This window comes from Corvus kubaryi, unplaced genomic scaffold (genome assembly GCF_017639235.1).
Source record: "Corvus kubaryi isolate FWS band 111438036 unplaced genomic scaffold, C.kubaryi_AGA036_p1.0 37341, whole genome shotgun sequence".
Lineage (NCBI taxonomy): Eukaryota > Metazoa > Chordata > Aves > Passeriformes > Corvidae > Corvus > Corvus kubaryi.
Genome location: NW_024581112.1, coordinates 11,085,251 through 11,111,528, shown reverse-complemented (window position 1 = coordinate 11,111,528; position 26,278 = coordinate 11,085,251). Strand labels below are relative to the sequence as shown.

The 26,278-nt window shown below is 39.5% G+C and overlaps 1 protein-coding gene across 2 annotated transcripts in view; it reads left to right on the top strand.

The window, feature by feature from the left end:
* Positions 1-26,278, top strand: part of WARS2 (tryptophanyl tRNA synthetase 2, mitochondrial) — a 45,748-nt gene that overhangs the window by 646 nt on the left and 18,824 nt on the right. Inside the window, exons 1-2 of one of the 2 annotated variants that reach the window (XM_042031195.1) lie at positions 195-686; positions 20,046-20,303. In XM_042031195.1, coding sequence (XP_041887129.1) covers positions 20,175-20,303 — 129 coding nt within the window. In that variant the 5' untranslated portion in view covers positions 195-686; positions 20,046-20,174. Of the gene's footprint in view, positions 1-194; positions 687-20,045; positions 20,304-26,278 lie in introns of those variants that run through there. The other variant, XM_042031194.1, reaches the window with a different exon arrangement.

Genomic DNA, 26,278 nt, shown 5'->3' with positions numbered 1-26,278 from the left:
GGACGCTCCCTGAGGCGGGAGCGACCGGCGGGGAGCGCGGCTCCCCGGGGGTCGGGGGGGGCCGGCCCAGCCGCCATCCGCCCCGTGCCGCGGGCCGGCTCCGCGCATGCGGGGGGCGCGGGGCGGGGCCGGGCCGGCTCCCGCCGCCCCTCGGGGAGCCGCGCTCCCCGCCGGTCGCTCCCGCCTCAGGGAGCGTCCCTCCCGCTTGCCGGCTGGTTCTCGCTGGCTCCGCTCAGCCGCAGGGGCTTCGACTCCGCGGGGCGCTCGGGGAGCGGGAGAGAAGGAGGCCTGAGCCGGCGAGTGCCGGCGACTTGGTTGTCGTTCGAGCGCTGAGGTAGCGCTGGGCGTTGTGCGGGATTTCAGCGGTGGTCTTTTCTTCTTCCCTTTCGACTTTAAATGCACCTACTGGCTACAAACTCCTGTCTTCTCCAGCAGGAAAGAAAAAAACCAAACCGCATAGGTGTCTGAATGGACGTATGTCAGCCCCTTCCCTTGGTACTTACACGACCTCAGTGGGGTGTAGTAGTGTCTAAATTTCTTTAACACGTTTGGGATTTTTATTGTAACCATCAGGACCTTTCCCCCCTCTCACTCCCCCCCATTCTATTAGAAAATTGAAATAAAAGAACATCTGATTGCATTGATTGTATTTTTGGAAGATAACCCTAAGCAATCAGCCAAGTCAGGTAGGTATATATTCAGTGACCTTGTGTTGGTAGGCAGCCTCCTTCGTAAAGTTTTATGTCTATGAATAGCTTCCTTAGAAATCTTTATGTAGCTTGTAGCCTTGTTTTTAAAATGAGTGGAAGAATTTGATTACAATAATACTAATGTTGCATCACTTTAGAGAATGTTTCCCCTAGTTGGACAATTGGCTTTTTCATTAAAATCTTGCTCTTCGCACGTCATCCAAATCCTGAATAGTATGGTATGTTTCAATAAAGGAACACATTATTCAGAATGAGTACCAGGGTAGATATGTCTCATGTTCCTTGTGAGAAGAAATAAATAGGGTAAGAAGAAGATCAAAGATGCCTTACAGTTTCTCGATGTAATCTGTATTGTCTATGAATTTGCAGCAAGTGAATTCTGTTACCCTCGGCCATGGAGCTGATATTTTGAGCACGTCAAGCTATAACACACACTAGTGCACAAAAAGTTGGTGTATATAGTGGTGAATCTGGGTAAACTACGCATTGCAGGACTATTTCAGAACTAGGATTTTTTAATGAAGTTTGAGAAATCAAGGCATGTTTCGTTACGTTCTAAAACAGCTAATACCATGCAGATAACCTTGATTCTGCCCTTTCTGTTGACGAGGTAGAGTGAAAGCAAAAGAGGAAGAACCTGTTATTCTATATGAAACTTTGGTAACTGATATTTTACTTAGTAACTGCGTTCTTCATACTACTTCGTTAGTGTGAGGCAGAAGTAAGGATTCTGCTTGTATTTTTTTTTTCAGAATTCATTTATGTATAAGATTGCGTTGAACTGTAACAATATAGAAGAGCTAAGGAATCTCAATATGGCATACTCGATAAACTTGTTGGGTGTTTCCATGTCTTGAGGTGCTTTGATTTAATTTCACTTACATGTTCTTAAATCTTCCTAGGTTTCTAACACTTAAAATTTGAACAGTTGCACAGTCCCAGTAATATGTTGCCAAAGCAGGTCTTGCGAAGATACCTCAAACCACTCATTATTTTTAGAACTCAAAAGTTCCTTGAAAAATATTGAAAGGATTTGAATATGCTTATCTTTCCTCATGCACATGGTGACTCTTTGGGTCTGTTCAGTATCACAGCAGATGCCCTCCCCTGCTTTCATTCCTCTAGCGACGAAATCTGATTTATCTTGCATAATAAAGAAATCTACTCTGAGTGAACATGGTTCATGTTGTATATTAATATTTACTCTGATGTGCATTTTATTGCCACATCTGAGTCAGCTGTCAGGTCAAGATTACGTACCAGGTGCTTTATCACCTGGCTGCTGTTGCCATGATGTCTTTAGGTGTGATAGGTCTGAGAATGTGCTTCCTTCTTGTTATTCTTTAAATGTTTTCATTTAAAAGAAAAGAAGCACAAAGTTAGTGTTGGTTCACAGATTCACAGAATATTCTGAGTTGGAAGGGACCTGCAAGGATCATCCAGTCCAACTCTTAAGTAAAACCCCATATGGGGATTGAACCCACAACCCTCGTGTTAATAGCACCGTGCTCTGACCAACTTTGTATAGCTTCAGATCACCCACCCTCAACTAACAGTAGTAATTTGCATTGTTGCTCTGGTTTTAAATTTGTGAGTCCTGTAGGTTGTGGGATTTTATTACTTTTCTCTCTCACTTTAAGTGCCCTCTTACATCTATCTGGAAAGAATTGCACTGGAATTGAAGAGGTACTTACAGTGCATCTTCAAAAGAATTGAGGGGAAAAAACAGCTTCCTTATTTATGCTGTTCATGTTGCCAGGCTGGACTCTGGAGTGGTTCAGCTACTTGGTAGACAGCTTGGAACAGATCATGTATTTGCTGCCTGCTGATGAGGAGTATTCAAATTCCAAGCTGGAAAAGTGTTTGCCTTGAAGCTTGAGCAGTGTGTCTACTGGCACCCTCATAGTTTTGATGTTTAAGCATTTGATAATGTGGTCGTAGTCACTAGAAGACGTAATTTATGTGGTTCCAGCTTTGTTTCGCTGTAGTGCACAGTTCATTGCTATGCTGGATTTACCATGCTGTGGAAAAGTTGCTCTGTACTTTTTGTTGTACATATTTCTAGCACACAGCTAAAATTTGTAGGCATAATATATGTGGTTAAGCAGAAAGTAATGTTTTGTTGGAGAGATTAATTATGTTTGGGGTATCTTGACTTTTAAAAGCTTATTTCCCAAATTCTTCAGTGGTCCCTAAGCTAGGGTTATAGAAAGTCATTTCATCAAGTCTGTTTCTTTGATGAGACACTCTTAAAAATGGCAACTACAGGTACTCCAGGGAATTACTGATAAAATTATGAGAAATCCAACTGTGGCATAACCTGTCAGTAGGAAAATTTAATCTAAGGTGAGTCAGTCAGTTGTTGGTGTACGTCCTGATAAAACATGGATTAGGTTTAGTCCTGGCTGCAGAGATGAAGTAGAGGAATGGCAAGGTCTTGCTTTTGATAGTAGGGTCTCATGCATCACTAAGTGGCTTTCCAGACACTCAGCTGGAAGTATACATTTAGATGTTATTTGCTTTCAAGAAGGAGTCTTTGGCATCATTTTTCTTTTCTAGTATTAAAGTAGTTATCTAGTAACAAAGTAGTTATTACAGTTACTGTAAGAATACTCCAATACCTGTATTGCTTTTCTTCCTGAGAATATCTTTTAAAGAAAAGAAGAACTTCTCATTTTGCTGCCTTTTCTCCTACCCTAGTCTTTCCTCTTTGGTAGGAAAGCCTTCCCTGGCCTTCACACAGGATCTGTTACTGGCTGTATTGTTGTTGCTAACCTGTGCATTTTGATGTCCTGCAACCTTCATCTCTTGTCAACTTTCACAGGAGTGATGCATCAGAAAGTGGATTCTCTTTTAGCTTTATGTGGTACAGAACTGCGTCTTCCAGCCACAAGGGTTGATATTTTTTAAGACAAAATCCTTCCCTCTTTGGTGCTAGAATTTAGTCTTCTTTTTTTCTTTTCTGGCACTCAAAGTTGGATTTGCTGTAATGAAACTCAAGACACTGACTCCAGCACACACTCTCCAGGTCATACAAAGAGGAAATTGGTTTGAGTTTCACCATTCCAAGGATGTTTCTTCTACCTTTTGGTGAGTGTTGCACAGAAAATATCTCTGGTGAATGTTTAGTCAGGACCACTGCAAGTACAGAATCTTCAAATCCAAGCAATCTTAGTCAATATACTGGTAATCTTAGCAGTTTATTTAGGAATGTATCTGTTTCTTCACCTGTGTCAGTGTCTTTAAAAAAATACCACAGTATAGATCCCTGAATGTAGTTTCTCTGATTTGCTTTACAGTTCATGAACAAAGGTGCTGCTAAAATCAAGAGGCATTTACTACATTTTCCCCTGCTGGAGCAGGCTAATGAGTCTCAAGGCTAGTAAGACTAATCTGGCATGCTTTGCTCTTTACAAATCCTCATTTGCTGTTGTTTTCCTCTAGTTGTCTTCTAGGGAATTGCAAAAGATGGGTTTTGTTCACTGAGTATTGATGCTAAGCAGACTACCTCTCAGACTGCTCCTCTTTTCCGGGATTTTTGAAGATGGGAATGCCATTTTTCCTTTTTTGGTCTTGTGATGCTTTGCTGGGCCTCTGTGACTGTGCTGAACCTTGGTGACTGTGGCCAGTATTGTCAGTGCTTTAAGAGGAGATCTTCAGATTGTTTGGGTCTGATGAAATTTGATTTACTTTTTTTGAGGAAGTATTGTTCCTTCTGTATTCAGGGCACCTGATCGCTCCATTGTTACTGTGATAGTCATGTTAATGACTGGTCATGTTTCATATTTTTTAACAAAGATGGCTCTGAAAAAGGCAGTTAGATAAAAATTGAAGGGTTGTTTTGGAGAAGACCATTAAAATGCTTTTTCCCAGACTGCAAATTAAATCTTCAAAATTTTTAGGTATAGTTACCATATGGACTCCAGAGAAAGGAAGTTACTGAAATTACCAGACCCTAATCCTTAAGGATTTCAAAGATTGTAGTTAAAACTACAGTGGGAGAGAGAGCTCAATTTTTAGTATTATTCAGATGTGTTATAAATGAAATGCAAACAGTTTTAAAGCATCCATGTTCCCATCTTGAATTTGTTGCTGTCACATAGGGGTCACTTTGTTAACCACTAATGAAATGAGTCCCCAGGTGCATGTAACAAGCTGCACACATACCCAGGTTACTGCAGCAGGTCAACTTCAGAATGCCTGTCCAGACAGTTGTGTGCTGAAATTGATGGATGAACAGGCAGATTTTTAAGTGCTTGCCCTGGATTTATGATTGTGACAGTCCCTTGTGTTGCATCTCTTTCTTCTACAGAGCATGAAGGTTGGAAGTAGCAGCTAAGTGCTTTTGACTGAGGAAAAAAGGCTGGAAATGCAAATACCTGTTCCCTGATGTTTTCTGGTGTCCAGTATGGGCTGGTTCAATATATTGTAATATACAGGACCTTTATGAAAGATCTAAGTGATTTGGGAAATTCTTTCCAATTAAGGTAACCTCTATGTGGATTCATATGTAGAAATTGGTGTCTTTTTATTTTTTTTAATTTTTCCTATTTTCCTGCTTTTAATATTGTTTGCCATTTTTACTGGGCACAGATACTAAAAAGTTACTTAGTTACCCAGATCCTTATGAAATCAACTGGATTTAGCAACATATTCCAGCCTTTGGATTAAACCTCTAGTGTCTTCTATTCAGATTGGAATGGAGGTTTTTCCTCATCAGTCGCTTGTTTTTATTCTAATCACTAAATAGCTAAATAAATAAGTAAACAATAACTAAATACGTTTAATCCTCTAGGGAAACTGGTTTATCTTTCAGATAAAGCAGTGGAATAGTTCTTAATGCAAGAATGAAATCATTAGCTTTTGTATCATCTCCAGAGCTGAAGGCAAGTTACTATACAGGGAGAATATACATTTCTTGGGATTTCACTGGATTTGAGAGAGCTCAGGTTTCCACTCAGATTTATCAGACTTTCAGTTGTAGAAAGACTTCTTGCAATCTGTCTTGCTTAATGCCTTGTCTCTAGTGGATTTTGACCACTGTTGTAGCTGCACAGAGAGAGCCCCCATTTTAGACAGAAATGAAGGATCTTTGATGCATGAACGGGTCCTATTCATTTCCATAATGGAGTTCTAACAATAAAATCTGGCAAACATAGATTGTTTTAGCAGGAAACAGCCCTTTATTCTGGCATCTTGGCAGGGCTTGGGTAGAGTCCCACCATTCTTTTCCCCCTCTGGCCCTTGCTTCCAGTGTCTTGACTAAGCCTGTTTTTTCTCTTGAGGGACTTCTGGTTTTATTAACATATTTTGTACAGTGAGTTTAATGAAAGATGCTACTCTGGCCATCGTGGATGCTGAAGTTTTGTGTAAATTTCTCCAGTGCATGTGCTGAACAAGCATTGTGAGGCAGTCTGTAGCAGATCACCTCTGTCTCTAGACAGGAGACTGGAGTCCTGTTTTAATGCTGTTCCATTGGCAGATAGAATTTCCATTTACTAATACAGCAAGTGCTATTCTTGACACTCAACAATTACTTTTTCCATGACACAAGTTGTGGTTTATGCTGCGACTCTAGGGTTAGATGAACAAACATTTTGTGGAATTGACTCAAATTGCAGTAGGATCAGAAGTTGAAGTGAAGAAAAACCCCAAGCATTAAGTCAGTTAAGCCACCTTAGATCATACATTTTTTGAGTTGTGCAGTGAATTGAAATTGTTTTCCTTTTGATTATTTGAGCCCTTGACTAACAGTATCATTCTTGGAGTCCCCAACTCAGACAAATCACAAAGCAGATTTTATGATTTTCTGCTGTATCAGGCAGATCTGTATATCCACTGGAGAGGATTAAATATATATTTGCCCCTGGAGATAGATATCCACATTGAGAGTGCCCTGAATTTCTCACTGCATGGGAGAGGAAATAGATACATATTTGTATATATGTATACACACAAAAATAGACAATGAAATATATATACTTACTTTCTCATTTCCCTCATTCTTGTGCTGAAATGTGATGATTGCTACCAGAAATTAAATGTCTGCTTTTACTTTTAGCTTCAAGTTCTTTGAATTATGCTAGGGCCTGCATCTGCTCCTTGGAGCTGGCCAAAGCAATAGAGTGGTGAAGTTGATCCAGTTCCTTCAGTGATGTCTGCACAATAACTGAATGAAGAATAAGGGTTGTGTGAAGTTTAAAAATTGGGGTTTCCTCAGTTTTCATGGTGTTTCACGTAGCTCGTGTTATAAACTACTGCAAGGATGTTATCTTTGTAACAGGCAGATAAAACCCTGCTGTGCTTCATTTGTATTTAGATGACACTTTGATAACTGTTCAGACTAGGAATTTCTTTTTGTTTAGACTACCTGTATTGTTTATGGATAAGTGGTTTGGAGCCTTACACTACAGATTAGAAGGTGAATTAAATGCTTCTTATTGATATGTCAAAGTGTGGTAAGCCACCACTTACGTAGGTGGGTGTCAATATTTACATTCCTGTGCAGAAGGATCTTAGAGTTGGATAGTGCTAAATTTCCATTTTTGAAGCTCAGAGCTTCTGTAAGATTCTTCCAATTCCCAGAAGTATTCAGAAGCTGAAATGAGATGAAATTGTATACATTCTGCCGTTCTGACAGATGGAGCATGTGTTGTTCTGATCATCATTGTTGTTTCTGATCACATACACTCAGTGACAATCAAATATTGTATATTGGTCTATAGTGTTGTCCTCAGAGTCTGGCTGACCTGTTAATCTCATTTGAAGGTTGTTGGACAGCATTAAAAAAGAAAATGAATTGCAGATATCTTCACAACTTCCTAGTCTCACCATCATCTTTTTCCTTTTGCCAGGTGCATAGTTCTGACTTTGAAATCTGTACATGATACTGTACCTTGGGAAAGATATAGCAGCATTTCCTCATTAATAAAAGATTCCACGCTTCCTGATGATTTCACCACAGGTTCACATAGCAACTATTTTTGTCATTTGCTTTCACACTTGTGGATGTTCCAATATCCCTGTCCTTTGGCAGTGAGATTGCTAAATGGCCTGTTTTGTCTTTATCCAACAGTCGGGAGCAGTTCTTTTCAGGGATTCTGCCTTAATCCTACGTCTCATGGGCATTCACTTCTCTGCTTACCAGCATTGCTTTTTATACAAAAAACAGCAAAGAAATATGGGGAGGTACAAACTTTTGACAACAGGACCACGTTATACTGTCCTTCCTAAATATAATCTTTTTATAGCCACATCAAAGTTTCTTTCAAAGGTGGTCTTTGACTTCTTCTTGAATTGGGTTATCCATTTGCAAATATTTTTCTTGAAATAACATACTTGCCAAGATGTGGAAAGACTTTACTTAATAGGCATCCATAGGGTGCTTTCCGTTTGCATGGAAGAACAAAACAGTTTCAAACATTTCAAAGCCTCTTTGTTGCTTATGTAAAGGGAATGAGGGGTCCAGCCCTCTGAATTCCTGACCAAATCTCATTTTGCATCTCTGCTGGCAACAAATTAGCCCATGTAAGTTGTGCAGTCAAGTTCACATTCTGCTCTTCATGTACTTCCACTGGAGTGTTTTGTTGGGTGTTTTTTTAACCCTATCTACATTTCAGATATTTGCAAAGTTAAAGCAATGTCAGCATTCTGACTCCTGTTCATCAAGCATTAAGCCAGGTCACAGCAGCTAGAGGTGCTGTCACTCCCTCCAGAGGGACATTTTCACAGTTGACCATGCAACATTGTAAGTCTCCAGTATTCAGAATACTTGCCAGTACTCAAAGAAAATGGAGTATTACACATCCCTGGGATACCAACAGTAAAAACCCTTGGGCTCTTTTTACACTGATATATTCCGCAGCGTACACCCAAACTGAGAGCTGGTAATTTGCCTGGCTTCCTGTGGGCCAGTTTGAATAATACAGGTAAGTCAGCAAGAAACATCTCCTCTTTAGGACAAGCAAAGCAGTGAATGTCACACACGAACTAGGGAACTTTCATTTGATGTTGCTGGACCCAGGGGGTCCAATAAGCAAGTCACAGTTTGCTGTTACCATTCTCATCTCACTTGGCTGCATCCTCTTGACTTGAGCACAAATGAACACTTGTGTTTGTCCCCCTCATCCATTGCTCATCTCTTGTTTGTTCTTTCTGTGGAAACAGCCCAGCCTGGTGATTTCAGGACCAGCCTGCACTGATAACAACAGTTTAAATGCAGTCTGTGAGATTATCTAGCTCCAGAAAAAGTTCTTTAAATTCCCTAGAAGTCCCAGATACAAGTGTGATTATTGTGTCTAAAATATTTAAATTCCAGCATAGACAAGGAGGACCAGCTGTAGCATTTTCTTTGTGCATGTGTGCATCATTATGGAATTTACTGATATTTCCACATTCTAAGGCCTCTCAACATCCATCAGGTGGTTTTAAAACTTTCCTATTCACCTGAGTTGAATTTCATGCTGTGACCACAAGGTGAAAGTTTTTGAACAGCTGTGTTAATTTTGGCCCCATGTGAAATGAAGCCAACTTTTCCTTGCTACAGGAAATTGCCAAATAAAATAATGGAGAGGAAATGAACTACTCTTTGAGTTTCTAGGACAATATTCTGAAGAAACATGGTAATTACAAACAAAAAATATTTTTTAAAAAACATCTCTCTAGATGTAAGTCGATATTCTTTGTTTATATCCCATAGGGCAATCTTAGTAACAAGCTGACTCCTCACTTGAAGAAAATATATAAAAAAATACAATAAAATCTCTTTCAGCTAGAGGTCAGAGAAAGAGCAAGAGCAATCAGATGTTTTAAGAGATTTGGATACTACTGTGATCAAAAGCATAAAACTTCTCTAATTTCTCTGTGAGGGAAGTATTTAGTTTTGAGGGCATTCTTTAGCCTTCTGGTTTGTTTTGCTTCAAGGTTGTGAAGGTTTTGATACTTAGAATAGTGTAATATATTAAAATCACAGAACCTTTCATATATCAAATAATCTATATTTATAATTTAGAAATATATTACATTTTTCACTGCATTTTGACAGTTCCACATGTATCTTGTAGCAAAATAAGTTTTAATTCTTCACTTGCTGCTATCACATTTATTCTGTTGAGCAATGTACATTTTTAAATGTGGGCATGTACCAGTTTACAAATGTTTAAATGTTAACTTGTATTTCCCATCTTTCAACAACATTTTATTGACTTGTATTTCCCATCTTTCAACATTTTTAGAATGGTTTTTCAAAGCTTGTCAGTGTTTAGCTGCTATCAGTGAAAAGGCCTCAATTCTTACATTTTTGTTGAATTTTCAAATGCCATGAGATCTAATCTATCTGAATAGAATTCTGATTCCTTTTCCATCCTCTTTGGTCATCTCACTTTGGCTTTAATCCTGCCTGTGTCAAAATATGGGCTCAGAGGACTGGAACAGACCCTCTTTGAGGTGATCTGGTGTTTCCCCTGACCCAAAATAAAAATTGAGTGCCCTTACATCTTTATCAACACATTTTATTTATTTATTTATTTATTTATTTATTTTAATAAAGTACCTCTGTAAGCAGTCTTCTGAAATGCTTTCTGTTTCTTACTCTTGGAAGCTTTTCTTTACATCTGATCTTAATCTTTCTTACTTCACCTTAAGCTCATTGTTTAAGAGCTTTTACTTTCACAGTCTTCCTTCCACTGGGCTAAAAGCATTTCTGGCTTTCGTGCAGTCTTTTTTTTCAGGTCACTCATTGGATTTGGTTGAACTTCTATGGCCTCTTTCTACCACTGTTTTGAAATACAGGACCTAAACTGTCCAAGCTCTCCAGCTTGAGGGCATCCTCATCCTGAGTAAGATGAGCAAATTGTTTTCTGTCTCCTGGATTTTCATCCTATTCATATAGTCCCGTGCAATTTTTGGTATAGTTTACAAATGTGGTAGTTTTGCAACTGCATGGTATTGATTCATGCTCACCTTCTGAAATATTACAAACCCCAGACCCTGTTCTGTAGCTGTTGCCTGGACAGCTGTTCTCCTTCCTGTGTTTGTGTGGCTGAGTAGACTTTCCTGTATAAATTTGTGTACTTTTGCCTGATAAATAGCATTCTGGTTTTTCAGACCATTTCTTTGCTTTGTCAAGATTATTTTGAGCCCTTATCATCCTTTGTTTTGTCTGCAGATTTAATTAATACTCTATTTCATCATCCACATTACTAATGGAGATACAAAAATATCAAATAATACTGGACCCAGGACAAAACCCTGCAAAACTGTATTTGATATATCTTTTCCCAACCGCTGTAAGCCATCAGTAAGTGCCGTTTTCAGGATTTTTTCTCTCTCCAGTTTCACCCCCAACATATAATATTGTGTTTGAGGTGTTATTTCTCTAGCTTGTCGGAAACTGAGATAGCATTGGAACCTAATGAATATCAGGATATAACCTTTAGTACTGCTTCTCCATTCTAGCATCTCTTGTGCTATGGGAGGCTATCAGAGTTCTTGAGATGCACTAGTTCTTGAGAAATACTGCTGTCTGCTGTTATTTCTGTAATTTCTTCAAAGTTCATTATTTGTTCCCGTATTTTTCCAGGAATTGAAGTTGAGCTGACTGATACAGAGTAACTCTGAGGTCCCAGAGTGGAGCACGAGGTTGGCTGTGAGCTCCCTGGCTCAGTGCTTCCATGCCAGTGGGCTTTGTGCTAGTCCATGGGGCTGCAGCTGGGTCAGAAGGAAGCCAGACCTGATGGGTGCTTTGTGGAGCTGTTTCCAGGAGGCACCTGTGCCTAAAAACTTTGGTTGTTGCTGGTTCAGCCACATTGTTCAATGAACAGTAAGCTAGTTTTTATATGGATTTGTGTCTTAGGGGTTTTCTCCACAGTGTAACAAAGGTTGTCTTGCTTCTCCCTCTCCTTTTCCCTGGTGCCACCTCTTCCAAGCAATGCCTGCAGTACTGGAACTGTGAAGTTTTCAGCTTTTGAGCATTGAGTGCATCATCTGATGGATTTGGATGCAGAATGTACCAATCTGACCTTACCTTCCTTCCTTGCCTGTCTGGCTGGAAGGTTCCTGCTGATAGTTCACCAGGTTTAGCTGCTGCTGCAGCTTCATGTCAGTGAGGCACTAATTTGGTTTGTCTTTTAGCACCTTCCTTCCACTGCAGTTTTTAAAATATATTGTTATTAATTCCTTTAGCCTTTCACCTGCCCTGGGTGAAACGGACTGATACAACCTGCAGCTAATGTCTATGGTTCAATAGTTTGACTGGAGAAACTTTATTGCCCCAGCTTTAAAAAGGCAAGTAAGTGGTTTGAGAATCTTTAACCAGGGTTAAGGCTGCATCGGGCAGCATTTGAGGCCATGAATTGCAGTTCTGTGCACACCTTTGAAACCCAGGTGGTGCAGAAGTAGTGCATGTTTCAGTGTGCATTGGACCTGCTCTGTAGCTGGGTTATGGCTCCGCTTTGAACAGGAGTTCTAACATGCTGATGTGATGTGCTGTCCTTCAAATTGATGTGGAGAACTGTAAGGAGCACAGCACAAAAAATAACGACTATTAGGCTGTGTGCTTGCTAAGGAAGACACTGTGGTTTAGGGTAAGACTGGTGACCTCTGTTGGCTCCGTGCAGACCCAGTGCTTGGTTCCTTCACCAGCTGTGCACAGATGTTACCACAGGTTCGTGTCCTAGGCCTCTGCAGAGAACTGGAGCCAGCTCTTCTGAGCCAGGAGGCTGCTGGCTGTCTCCAAGTCCCTAACCAGAGGTTGTATCTCCTGTTCCACTCGACACGGGAGGGAAGGGTCCACGGTTCCCTCAGGTCCAGAGGTACCTTGTGGTGTGTGGTGGCAGGAACTGTGGCAAGCTGCTGTAGATAATCCCCGTGTCTGTCAGTGCAGCTGTCATTAGCACCCCGAGTGGCACGTGGGGCTCATAAAGCAAATGAGAGAATCCATTTGCGGGATGCAGTGAGCCACATGAAAGGAGCCATTTGCTGAGTCATCTGTAACAAGGCAGCATGAGAGGGCAGCCTAACCCAGCCGCAGTCACACTGAGTTCTTTTGCTAGCCCTAGAGGGCAGAGTTAAATTTATAGGGTGGGGTTAGTATGTGCTGTAAATGTTCCTCCTTTAAATGTGTTTCTCATTTGAAATATAAATATTAAAGTCCTACTGAAGCTTAAATATGAGTGCATTTGACATTCAAGAAAGGGGTACTAGGCAGTGCTGTTTAAATCTTAATTTAGTTCAGTTTCTGGGCAATGGGTTAATCTTTTCTCCGAAGCTATTTATCTGAAAACTTGCTCTGGTATAAATATGTTTCTTTCTAATTTAATGTTAGATCTTTAGTCTCTCATTTTAAGAATTAAGCGTGTTGAAATAGCATTTGTACCAGATGTATTTGACATATTGAATTATCAGATCAAAATAAACATGTTGAAAATTTTCCACAGCAAGTTTGCAGAGAAGTAATTGCATTAAAAACAATAAATGAAGCAAAGTAAGTAGTACATATACTGCTCCTAAGTTTCCCTTTTCCTTAATTTTTTTTCTTTCTCTAACATTAATACTTAAATTGTCCCAATTAGGCTTTAAAATTTATGCTTTAGCTAGTAAAATCTGACTTGTCTGGCTTTCCTTCATTTTGCTGCTTAATAACTGTCTCAAGACAGGTTTTTCTAAGCCAGTGTTAACAGACAAGCATATTATTTTAGCAACCAGAGCTTTGAAGTTGCCAAGTATTAATAAGGGAAATAGAAAAATTGTAGACAGATGCAAAAGATGCAGTAGTTGGTGACTTTTGTCAGCCAAAGAATTTCTTTTGTCTCTGAGGTTGGAGCAAGTTTTTGGTTGTGTTGTTTTGGTTTTATTTTTCTTCTCTTTTTGATCCCTGTTGAGAAGGTCTTCATGTTCAAAATTTCAAATTTTCCAATTTTTGTGTTTTATGCATGTCTGTGTTTGCTTATGCTGCTCTTTCTTCCCTTTGACTTCCACATTTTCTTTTCCTCTGGCAAATTTGAACTTTCTTCAGCTTGGGACAGCTGGGGCAAAATGAATCCCCACGAATAAAATTATAACAAGAGCAAAGTCTGTGAATGATCCTTTGCTGTTTCCTGAGTCGTTCCAGTCTCATTAATCAGCGCTGGTGCTGTGGAGGCTTGTGGTGTGTTATGTCGCCAGCACAGCAGCTTCTCCGTCCCTTTCCCCCACCCCCTGCGTGCCTACACAGTGGGGAAAACTAGAGAGGGAAGCCATCAATCTTCCCTGTCCTACATGTCAGCAGTGATTCTCCTGTCGGCTTCCTGCTCTCTCTGTCGTGCCCACCACCTGTGTTTAGAGTCAGCTCTGATGCCGTGGCTCTCACTTGGCTCTTCACCTGTTCTGCCCCAACTGAATGGCTGTTAAAATAAAGCAGAGCAGCTAAATGCTATAGCATGTGAATTGTAAGCACCGCTGTGGCTTGGGGGGTGATTTCTGTTGCAGCTGCTCTTGTAATACTGTCATAATTTTCTGTAACATTGTGGGGTTTGGGTCTAAAATCTCTTGCTTTTGTTTCAGCCCAGGGCGAGCTTGTGAGTCAGGGGTTTTTTTTTATTATTATTTAGAAATTAAAATATTTGTAAGATGTATTACAGATGGAGGCATAAGCCTATCTCCTGTCTGCTCGGTTGCTGGGATAGAGTCATGAACAAAGTCCAAAGAAACTAGTTAGTCCAAAGCTTTGTCCTTACCTTCAGTCACTCCAAGGGTATAATTAGCAAAAGCCTCCTTGATTTTGAAAATGTATCTGTCTCCCCTATGACTGGGTAGATTGAGAAGCTGACAGGCACTGCCTCTGTACTTCTAGGGCAGGGTTAATGTGATCATTTTATGGTTTGTTGTGTTAAACAATAGGTCTTAACTGAACTCTAACCAGCCACACTTATATGTATACTCTTATGTAATTTTATAACATGCCTATGCCAAAATAAAAAGAGAAAACAATCCTGGGAATTGTTTGTCTACTGGCAGCTTTCTCTTACCTCCTTGAATGGGTACTACATTTCTCTGGTTATAAAACCCAAAGCAGATTAAAGCATAGGCATAAGGTTTCCTTATAATTGGAGCTTGTCTGCTGTCATTTCAAGTGTGTGATGGCAATATTCATGTGGAGTTGTAAAGAAGAGAGATTCTGAAGACTTAAGTCTTGTGAATGCTTTCACTTGATTTTATTTCTGTAACTCTTTGTAAAGGAGGAACTGTTTTATGACCGATTTTACTATATATATGAGAAGCAGTTTTCTCTTGACTGTACCAGGCAAATACATGTATTCAGCAGGTAAGTTCTTGTGTTCAGCATTCACAGAATTCATAAAGCTAAACATCCAGATAATCAAGGATGTAACCAGGATACCAAGAATTGTCTGTAACACGGGATGCTTGGATCTGCACGGATCTTCTCCTTTATCAGCTATGGTGTGTCTTCCAGTTCTGGCACATCTATCTCATGAAGGGGAATGGTTGTGTTTTTGACTGCTGAATTGAGGCCTTGACAGTAGTAGCTCTCCTTCCTACCAATATGGCATACAGAGAAAAGCTCTGCTTTGGTCCAAGAGAGCAGCATTGAATTTTTGGAAGCTGTCATCTTTCGTCTTCTGCATTGAAAATGGATATGGCCGCGCTGCAGGATGGCGGGACCAGACCAGCCATCCTAGTCTGGGATAAGAATATAATACTTATTCCTGATTGAGAGCATTTAGATGCTGATACTTTTTCAGTATAAGGAGTGGCAGTTGTTTATCTCATCATGAAAGGGAGGTTAGGTAAGAGAGCACCTGAACCTTAATGGGTTTGGGGCCAAGCTTCATTTGGTAATGCAGCTGAGAAATGCACTGTGGTGGTTAGAATTGCCGTGCAGTGGTCTTGTAGAGAGAAAACAAATAGTCAATGCTAAGTCATCTGTCAGCTACTGCTCTCTTAACAGGAGTGAGGATGCAGCACCACTGGTGTAGGTGCACACACCACACAGAGTTAAACATACGAGCAGCAGGCTCACACTGTGCTTACTACAGATGTCTGAATGAGTGAGTGCCTGTGGGCTGGAGCTGCATGTCTTGTGGCTTTCACTCTGCTCCACTGGGAAGTCTTCACTCCTTTTGTTTTTATCCTTTTCCAACTCCAGTACTTTGGTGCATACAGCTCCCATCCCCTGACCTAACAGCTCCATTGAAGTGCATTCCAGCCCCATGATTTCATGGTACCAGGCAGAAGTCCCCTGCCACGCTGCTATGCTGCCCGCTGCTTCTCACAGAGTGAACAAACAGGGAACATAAACTCTCTCCAAAGGAGCAATGTTCTCTGTATATTTTTAGTGCAAGAAATCCAAGATTCATTTGAGGGTGTTTTGTGTGGGCTTTTTTTAATATAGACTTCTGCTAACACAATGGAATATTTCATGCGGCCCTATTTGCTGTAACTTCTCGTACTTTATGTTGTTAAATGGAATCAAAGGAGTTAAAGATGAAAGACTTCTAGTCAACTGGTCCCTCAGCTGGGAGCCAGTATGGGTTTGTTCTTTGTAATGGATTTGCTAATGCTTTACTCAGGTTCAGCCTAGCTCAGTTTTCATGATTGGATTTACTTATTTCTGTGAATTCTGTACTTCAGGTTAAGTAATTGCCAAGCTTAGACTGAATATAATACTGCTACTGTTTGTTTCTGATGTTTCACTTACTATTTATTGCCCTTATACTGAACAAACCTTTTGTAAGCATTTGTTTACCATTCGAACATACAAAGCACCATTAAAGATGTCATGCTTGCCTTCACAGGTATTCTCTTTAATGAATAGAGAACTTGGTTCTTTCTTTATATGAAACTGTGTCCATTTTACATTGTACATCGTGTGTTTTCAACATGTGGTGTGTCACCAGATGCTAACTTATGTAGTATTACAACAAACCTACCTTTCATTAGCTCATTGTTAGCCTTTGAATATTTGGAGTTAGTATGGTATTTGAACATACGGTTTATGCTGAGACACTGATGTCTTGTATTTTCTTGGTGAAAGACATTATCAAACTGCCTATTTAAATGTCACTATTGCATTTTTATGTATTGAGTGTATTACACTCACATTAAGGGACACAATTTTGCCAATACATCCAATATGTTCATGGTGACATAATCTACAAACTGGACAGTGATCCGAGAAGTTGAAAATGCAGATAATGAACATGTTATGGGAAACATATGAAGCAAAGACTGCGGCTGCAAGGGAATGGAGTCTGCCTGACTTGGGTACTGACAAAGTTTCTAGACAGAACTGTTCTCCACAGGCTCAGGGTGTCAGCACTTTTTGGGTCAGGGTATTGGCACATGAGCTGATCTGTGCTGACTGCACAGAAATTCCTGCTTTCTGGTATAACACACAGTTACCCCAGGGAGTAGAGCTGCTCCTGCACTGAAGCAGCACCAGCTTCAGGGTCCCAGGGAAAAGAAGCTGTAACATTAGGAGGCATTTCAGGTGATGCTGTCTTTTACTAGACTGAAGTTGGAAGATGTGCAAGTTTCTGCACTATGCTTTAACTTGGTCATCCTAACATACTTTACTTGATGCAGGTCCATAGTAGATTTCTGGCACCTGATGAAGTTTCTTAGCTTTTGTAACTGTGCAGGTGGAAAACATACTTTATATAAAGTCATTGGAGTCAAGGCAGTAATAGCTTAATTAGTAATAATAGTAATAACCTTAACATGGCATTCTCTGTGCCTTGTTATTGTCTTTGTAGTAATAATGGTAATAATGGTACAGTAAGAGCTGTATATCAAGAGCTGTATGTAAGAGCTCTTTGGGGAAGCAAGGGGTATAAAGCACAAGTGGAGGAAGAAAAGAACACAGGAGGGATGAAATTGGTAAGGAAATGGAGAGTAGGGCGGTAAGAAGTATGGCCTTTTAAGAAGAGCGTTGTTAAACGGGCGTATAAATGGGCACTAGAAAGCAAGCAGTACTGTGGGGAGAAGTAATTGTGGGAAGGAGCATCAAGATTTGAACTTAGTGAAGGATGACATGGACATGAGAAGATGTTATGTGCTCTGACAAACAACAGCTGTTGACAGCTGTTCTGGGATCCTCTTAGGGGTAGAACACCATGTTAGTGGGCAACTATTTTCTTCCTGACTTCTTATTGTCTTGGTTAAGGAACATAGGAATCAAAAGACAGATCTTATGGCTGTAAAGTACCTGTTGCATTGCCTAGCAACTGCTCTAGGCCTGTAGGAATAAAAGTACAGCTCTGAAGTCTAGTGAATCCCAAGTTTCTGTAAGACTCCATCTAGTTTATATGTGTTGGAATGTTGAATGCCTCCTTCTGTAGGAGAGCACCTGGCCCTTCTCAGTGTTAACACGAAGCTGACTGCAGTCCTAGGCCAGGTAGTAGCTTAGTGGGAGGTGAGTGGATTGTGTGAGTGGTGAGAAATGCTCTGATGTAGTTTCCTAGGAAATAAGGAATCAAATGCCAAGTGAGAGATGAGTATCATAACTCCATTTTTGTGTAATGGATAAAAGAGGCGCATGGGTGGTCAAGGACTGGAGCACAAGGACTGGAAGCGGGAATTACTGTTGGAAGAAGGGGTGTGCTTTTCATTGCTTCAGGTGACTACCTTAAGGCTCCTGTGCTGGAGGTTCTCCAAGAGTACTTAGAAACTGACTCAAGAATGTAGTAGAAGTCAAGAAGATATTTGGGATGGGGTGAAGGGGCTGCCATCAAGACTTACATGTGTAGGCATTTATGTGAGCAGGAGAAATTAGCATGGCAGCTGGCCCAAAGCTGCTCTTGTCTGTCAGCACAAACACTTAAACATTGGGTAAGAAAATTGTCTTGAGCTGAAAAACAGCCTTACTTAAAAGCAGAGGATTTTTCAGCAAATTTTGAAAGAAATAGTCTAGGCTTTTCTAAACTACAGATCATGCTTAAAAATAAAAAAGTCCTATTCCACTTGGAAACACTTTCTCATTATTTTTTCTTAAGTCTGAGTCAAAATTATTTAAGTCAATTTGAAGTCCTTTTAAATAGTTAAAAATAATGGTACTTGGCCTTGACTTTTACTGCTATTTTGTGTGCTTTAATAGTTGTATGACTTTTTTTTCTCCCACACACATTTGTAAGAGATTCACAGAAAAGAAAACAGACTACATCAGTAAATAAATTCTTCCTGCTAAGTTATAGATGTTGCTCATAAAAGTTAGCAGGAAAAAAATCATGCAGCCACAGGCATAATGAAGTTGATGATCCTGCCACACAACTGAGTCTGAGGATTTGTATTGTACAGCTTGCTGAAGGGGGGGGGGGACCCTCATTTATAAGTTGAGCAATCTTGCATGCTCTTACAGCTTGGCATGTAACAAGCATTTTCACATAAAACATTGCTGAGCTACTTCTGAATATGGTGGAATTCTTTGGGAAGGTCGGGGAGGTAATTGATCATATGCTGACAGCTTGGGGCTCTGAGAAAATGGTCAGATGGAGGGCTGGGATGCAGGAAAACAAACTTTCTAAGATGGTAACTGTCAGTTAGCCAAGCTATACATGTTTCAAGCTTTTTAATCTTTGCTCACAACCTCTGCTTCTCAGTCTTTTTTTGTTTTTGCTGTTTCTCTGTGAACTCATTTCCAGTGTTGACATTTTACTGGTCCTGATGCATAGACAGTATTCCAGGTATGATCTTGAGCTATAGTTGTATTTCTTTGTAGAGCTCTTGCAGAAATTCTATTGCTGCCAAAATGGGTAGTTTGAGAACTTTGATGATCTCTTTCAATATTCTTTGACCTTTGGGTCAAGAAGTAGGTTTCTTTCAGGAACTGCTCAAAATGTTCTTTGCAGCTAGAAAAATAAGACTTCAATGTTCATGGGAGTTAAGATGGCAATCTACTGGGACATTGCATGAGTTTACAACAAAAACGTTTGAATTTCTCTACACTGTGACCCTAAGTTTCTATATCAGAGTGGATATAGAAACCAACATGTGGATATAGAAACTAAAGAGAAACATACGGCTTTGTTGCAAAAGAAGATGAAGGAATCTACCACTTGGTTTCTGAGACCAACTTTTCACCAATCTTATTTACAGCTGTCTTTTTTTCCATATGCAGTCTGACAGCTCAAAATTATGGTAGTTGTCAGTCTCTCTGCTGTAAGATAGAGTATTTTAACTGACTTACTGTAATTATCAGTTGTGAGGTCATTTATTCATTAATACACTGACAGGAGGGGAGAAGAGACAGGCATAAATGAGGCTTTTTAAAATTACTTTAAAATACAAAAGAATATGTAAGAAAGAAAAGTGTGTGTTAATTTTGCCAATGCTTTGTCACAGAATAGGCGTGTGGATCGAATTTTCTCTGGTATCCAGCCAACTGGGACCCCTCATCTGGGTAACTACCTTGGAGCCATTCAGAACTGGGTGAATCTTCAGGAAAAGTGCAGCTCAGTGCTCTACAGCATTATGGACATGCACTCTCTCACCATGCCCAAGGAGCCAGCTGTCCTGCGCCAGAACATCCTGGACACCACTGCTGCCATCCTTGCCTGTGGGATTGACCCAAAGAAGTGTTTTCTGTTCCGGCAGTCACTGGTGAGTGTTCCTGTTATGTTAGATTTTTTTCTGATTAAGAGGCTTTCCACACATCTTCATGAACAAGTGTAGCATTACCAAAGTCCTTTATCATCTTTGTGTTGGTGGTCCTAGAAAATGTTAGCAGTGTTGGATTTTGAACTTATCCCTTGCCGTGGTTTTGAAGTTTTGAAGGCTGAAACCATGACTGAGATGCCCATTTAGGGATAAGTACATTGTGAATTTCTGAAGCAGAGCTAGGAGTTTGTGCAAGTTATGAGTAAAATACTTCAAAAACCTCTTAGGAGACCACTAATTTATCTCTGTAAGTCTCACTTTAGTCACAAAAGGTTAACTCGTAAATGTGGCCAGTGTAACCATAAAGGTAAGGAAAACATGTTTCTTTTGTATCAGCTCTTGCCACTTACTGTTCCAGCTGCACAGTAATCAAAAATAACAGGTGATTCATGGTAAGTTTTGTTTCAGTTCCACCATCATCATCAGTGGTTCTTCTCTGGGACTTTTTCCCCCCTTCTTTGTTATAATCTCCTTTTCATATGCATGTTTTTTCATCTGATCTGCTTATTCATATGTAAACCATGTGCTTTTCTTGACCACCCCAAGGGGTACTGGCTTACCTTCCCACTTGGCATATAGCTATCACATGTTATATTTTCCTGGAAACAAACAACTTAGTTTCTTGCTCAATTAACTTTCTGTTACTGACTCTAAACTGGCAAACTTCTGAAATTTCTGGCAAATTTCCCACCGAGACAGATGTGTCATAGCGTCTGCTCTTGTGAAGACACCCGTCAGTGGGTGTCCACTCTGCAACAGAACTGCACAGGTGATGTGCACACAGGGTCTGAATTTTATCAGTGCAAGATGAAATGGCATTGCATTCTCCTTTTCTACACGATTCTTTACAGGCAGAGTTTCCAGGGGTTGTTAAACTGCAAATGGCAATCATAGTTCTATATCCCTGGTGAATAATGAATTGATGAAGACAGATATACTTCCTGCTTCACTTTTCCTCTGTATTAAAAAACCAGTCCAAATAGATGAGCTCAGAATTCTAGTGGAAGTATGTTTAAATAAAGTTATCCCTTTTCTTTTTCAAATCTGTTTATCATTTTAAATATGTTACCAGCTTGGGTTTTAATTTTGCTCTACTCTGACTTGTCAGCCTCAAAATGATGAAGTCATTAACTGAAATAATCACAAGGTGAGTTACAAGCCAATGATGCAGTAGCAGCCAGTCTGGAGGGGTTTTTTTTTCTTGTTTTCAAGCAACTGAACAATTCAATTAGTTACAAGGTAGGATCAGTGACTAGATACACAGAGAGGGCTCTTCAGCATGAAGGAAAAATGCTTTGCAGGTTATGGTTAGAGAGGAATAAAGTGAAGGTTTATAAAATTGCAAGTGAAATGGAGAAATTGTTTTATCTGCTGAAGAATGTGAATTGATAAGTATCAAAACAAGTTAACACCTGGAAGATTCAGCACAAAGCAAAACAATGCTGCATTTCACAAAATCCACAGTTGGGCTACAGAACCCCTTGACACGGGATACAGTGCATGCTGAAATTCATATGAATTCAGAAAAGGACTTGACAAATTAATCTGAAAAATTGCTTTGGGACTGTTGCACCTCTGCAGGAAGTGGTGAAACCACAGATGGGAGAGTGTCCATGCTTTCTGCACTTATGTTCTTGGTTTTTTGTTGGTTGCTGTCAGAGATGGATATTTGATCTGGTCCAGTGGTGCTTTTCTTGCGTTCCTACTGGTCTGAAAGCTAAACTAGTGCTGTTCCAGGTCTTGCTAAAACCAACACTCAGGCTTCCCTTGAAGCCAGCAGATTATCGGTGAGGATCTTACATTGCACTCAACCACAGAAAGTATGTTGTATCTTTCACAATATAATAATGCAGAGATTGAATCTTTGACACCCCAAAGAGAAAGTGTCAGGAAGTGATGTCTCTGTGTGCGGTGCTTCTACAGTACAAATACAGTCAATAACCAATGAAAACCTAAGATAGCTATACTTGAACATGTTCAGCTTTATCAAATGAAAGTTTCCACTAAATATAATTCTGATTTTCCTTATGGTGGTTAGGCTGGCCTCCGTTAAATAGGCTGCCTTTTACCTTAATTTTTCTGTGTGTCCTTATCTGTCCAGATCTAATGGTCATTGTTCTTATTAAATCTAAACCATTAGATTAAATGTTTGAGCCATCTGAGTCTGACATCTTGAATGTTATTCCTACCAATACTTATCACACGAGTACCAATACAACTTTCAGAAGTGGCTGACTCTAGCATGTTTCTGAAAGCTCATTGTCACAGTGCAATCAGAACTACTTCAGTTGTTTGTGAATATAGACTGTTTCAGCACTGGTTCAGGCTGAAGTGGTTTGTCAGCTTCCCCAAACCAAGTGTGTTCAAGCTGTATGAAGTGGTCAGGTATACCCAGAGATGCACTGTGATCTGTTACATTTACCCAGGCAGCACCAGATGTTTCTCTGGAAGCAATTAAAAGGAGTATCTGTGTGTAGCTCTTGATGTGAGGAAAGGAGACAGGAACCTTGCTAATGTGATTATTGTTTTAGTATGATAATGAAATAGTATGTTATGGAATGTCATAATATCGAGATGATTGTTCCTAAAAATGAAGGTGTAAGATGGATTGCAGCTATTGCTAATCAAGAAAGTTTATTGCTTGATTTTGATTGGAAATTTCTCAGATTTAAAAAAAAGAGAAGCTGGCTTCCTTTTCAGCCACTGTAGCAGTCTCCAAGGGTGGTCTAAAAACGCCCCACTTTTGCTTACAAACATTTGTCTGAGGTGTAAAGTAAAGTGACTAAAACTGATTGTATACTGTAATAGGGTGTGTACTTCCAGAGGTCAGCAAGAAAGCAGTGAAAATCAAGCCACAAAGAGAGAACTGGATTAGGTATTTAGTTATGGACAGAGTAGGTTTTTTTAATACCAGATCAAATTGCTAAATGAGAGAATTCTCAGTAACTTAGCATGGTGTAATTATTGTTGTATTTTGAGCCTTACCTAGAAAATTACCAAATCTGTAGATCACAGAAATTTTTCTTTAATTACTCCTGAATGACATTTCTGTTCATTTTTTTAAACAAACATCATGCAACAAAATTGTGATCTAAGAACTTTTAGTTTTAATCACCAAAACCCACCACAACTAATGACTTTTTTTGTACCCTGATTCTGTAGCAGTAAAGGCAGAATGAAATTCTTGCACTACGGAAGTATGCTAATAATGGTAAGCTCCACTAAGGGAATTGCTCATGCAGTCATTAATGTAAATGCTGTTGTGTCCTCTCACTTTCTCTGGATTACACTGGGCAAGACTGGTCTAGAATTGCTGAAAAGGGGATTTTTTTTTTTTGTTCTTCATTTGTTTGTTTGGCTTATTCTTTCTGTATTTTGCTGCTTGTGTTGCTTCTCTGGAATATGTTTGCCATATGTGAAAAAAATAATGCTACTTGGTTTCTCAAAAGGCCTTTTGGTAAGGGTTTTACTTACTCTGCTTGCTTAGGCGTTTTTCAAATCTCTAATCCAGAGATATCTGAAATACCTGCTTCCAGAATTTGCACACACTTTATCATTCTTTTCAATACAAGAAAGAGGCAAAAGGCTGAGCAATATTAATCACAGAGTGACTGCTGGGAGAAAGTGTGGTGAGAACAGATACCGCTCATGCTTATACTAGATCCAAAAGGTGCTGCTGTGATAAGGATACAGGTGAAGTTGACTTGGAATCCCAGAACAGATTTCAGTGATGTCCTTGCCTTTCAACTAAGTAAAAGTGATAAATTTTGCATTGGTAATGTTTTATTGTATTGTTTAGAGAGCATATGGCCTGTGTTCTTATGTACTGGATATACAACTAAATTACTTATAAATGGAAAGTGCTAGTTGGATGAAAATTAGTTTTGTATGCTTCAGAATTTGCCATTTATAGGTTATATTGTTTTATAACATGTACAAACAGTAAGTTAATGGCTGGCTGTATATATTGCAGTTCAACAAATACTTCCCACACTTACATTGCCATATAAAAACTTGAATTCCAACTTAGGGAAGTAGTGGCTGCAAAGAACAAGTGATGATAACTTGAAAATATTTAGAAGCAAGAAGGATGATGATGAATAATTAGGGTAGTGTTTGGAACCACATTGTCTGTGAAGGGTTATAAACAAGCACATTTAATTACAGTATCTGGGAAAACAATTGTGGTATATGTTGGACAGTAAAATGACCTCCCAGTGAGAGAAGCTCTTTCATTACAGCTTGTTTAATTGTATTTTCTCAAGTCGGAAGTTACAGAAAAGTGACAATTTTAGTAAGAATAAAAATAAAGATAAATGCAAATTTCAAAATTGTGCATTTCAAATAGTGCCTTTTTATTTGGAGTACAGCTGCAAGATGTATGAAACCCTCTTGGAGAAAATTATGTCAAGATATGCTTTAAGTGGCTGCCTTTCCCTACTGGGCATAAAAAAGAAGCAATGGAATAATGACTTATACAACGTATCGTGAGAGTATTAGAAGAAACAGAAAATATATTCCTTAAATTGTACCATAACTGGTAAAAGCGGTAACAGTCATCTTTCATAAAACTTAGATCTTTTATTAAAACCAAAAAGGACTATGGGGGGGTAAATAAGGGAGACAGTATGCAATCTGCACACATGGTGAACTTACGTGGTATAACCCATTTTCTCTGATTTGTGGTGGGTACACTACACATTTCAGTTCTTACCCATAACCATCTTGTATCTCATCTGCTTCACAGTCAAAACAATATTAGAAACTGATTTTGCTTTTATGTGGTCTCAGACTGTTCTTCCTGTCCACCTATCTATTGTAGTAGACACATGCTGAATGTCCCAAGAGAGACTAAAATTCCATCAGAGTTGGTTCAGCCGACAGTGGTTGATACGGTGCATGAATGCTTCTCTGAGGAGTCCTGTGAGTTTCTGGACAGCATAATGTTCAGTTTCTGGGCGGAAAATTGCAGTTTTCATCCTTCTGGATAGGGTGATTTATTTGCTGAGTATAATCAGCTGCAGTATTCTTGCAGTGTGCAAGCAAATTGAAGCAGTAACTCTGGGAGGTGGGAATTTGCAAATTTGTCTTAGCCTTAACTCCAAAAGCCAAAATACAACAATATAAATGTGTGCACTGTTTCACTGCTGTTATTTTCCAGAAGTATCCATCTGCTTTGTTTTGTGGGCAGAGTTTGAATAGATTCGCGCTACCCCTTGTCCAATTTTCAGAGGGGCTGAAAAGCTTCCATTCCATCATAGCTTATAAATTCATTAAAGTACATTAATTTAGCACAGTCCATTGAAAACTTCCTGTCATAAGAGGAAGTATGTGACTGTTTAATTTAGAAAATTATTCTGCTTCTCTCATTCCTCTGTTTTCTCTCTCATGGACTGGACTAGACATAACTAGAGCTCAGTGGGAAGGAAAGTCATGGTTCACTAGGATTTTTTTTTTCTGCCTTAATTACCTTGTTCATCTCATACTATTATGTAGCTGTTATACTTTCCTCTCTTCACCAGTCTTCTGGACACACCAAACTAATTATTCAAACAGTATTGTGGGTTCTACTAGGAGAGTGTTTCTGAAAATATGTTAATTTCATAAGGAATAAAGGAGAGAAAAGGATGCTTCGGCCAATTTACTGTGGTCTGTTGGGGTTTATAACCAGTAAAACTTGATTCCAGTAGGAATATTCTTGATCAGGTTCTTCAGAAAGGAGAGACAGATCTTATTTCTGTAAGTTTTAGCCTAATATAAGTAAGTGACAAAATTGTTCCAAGGTAAAGGTAGATACTGACAGATTTACCGACAATAACTAGATAACCACCCCCCCCCCCAATTCAATACATTGCTTAACATGCTCTTTAAATCTGATATTGCCTTTGTAACCATAAATTTATTCTATCCTATGAATT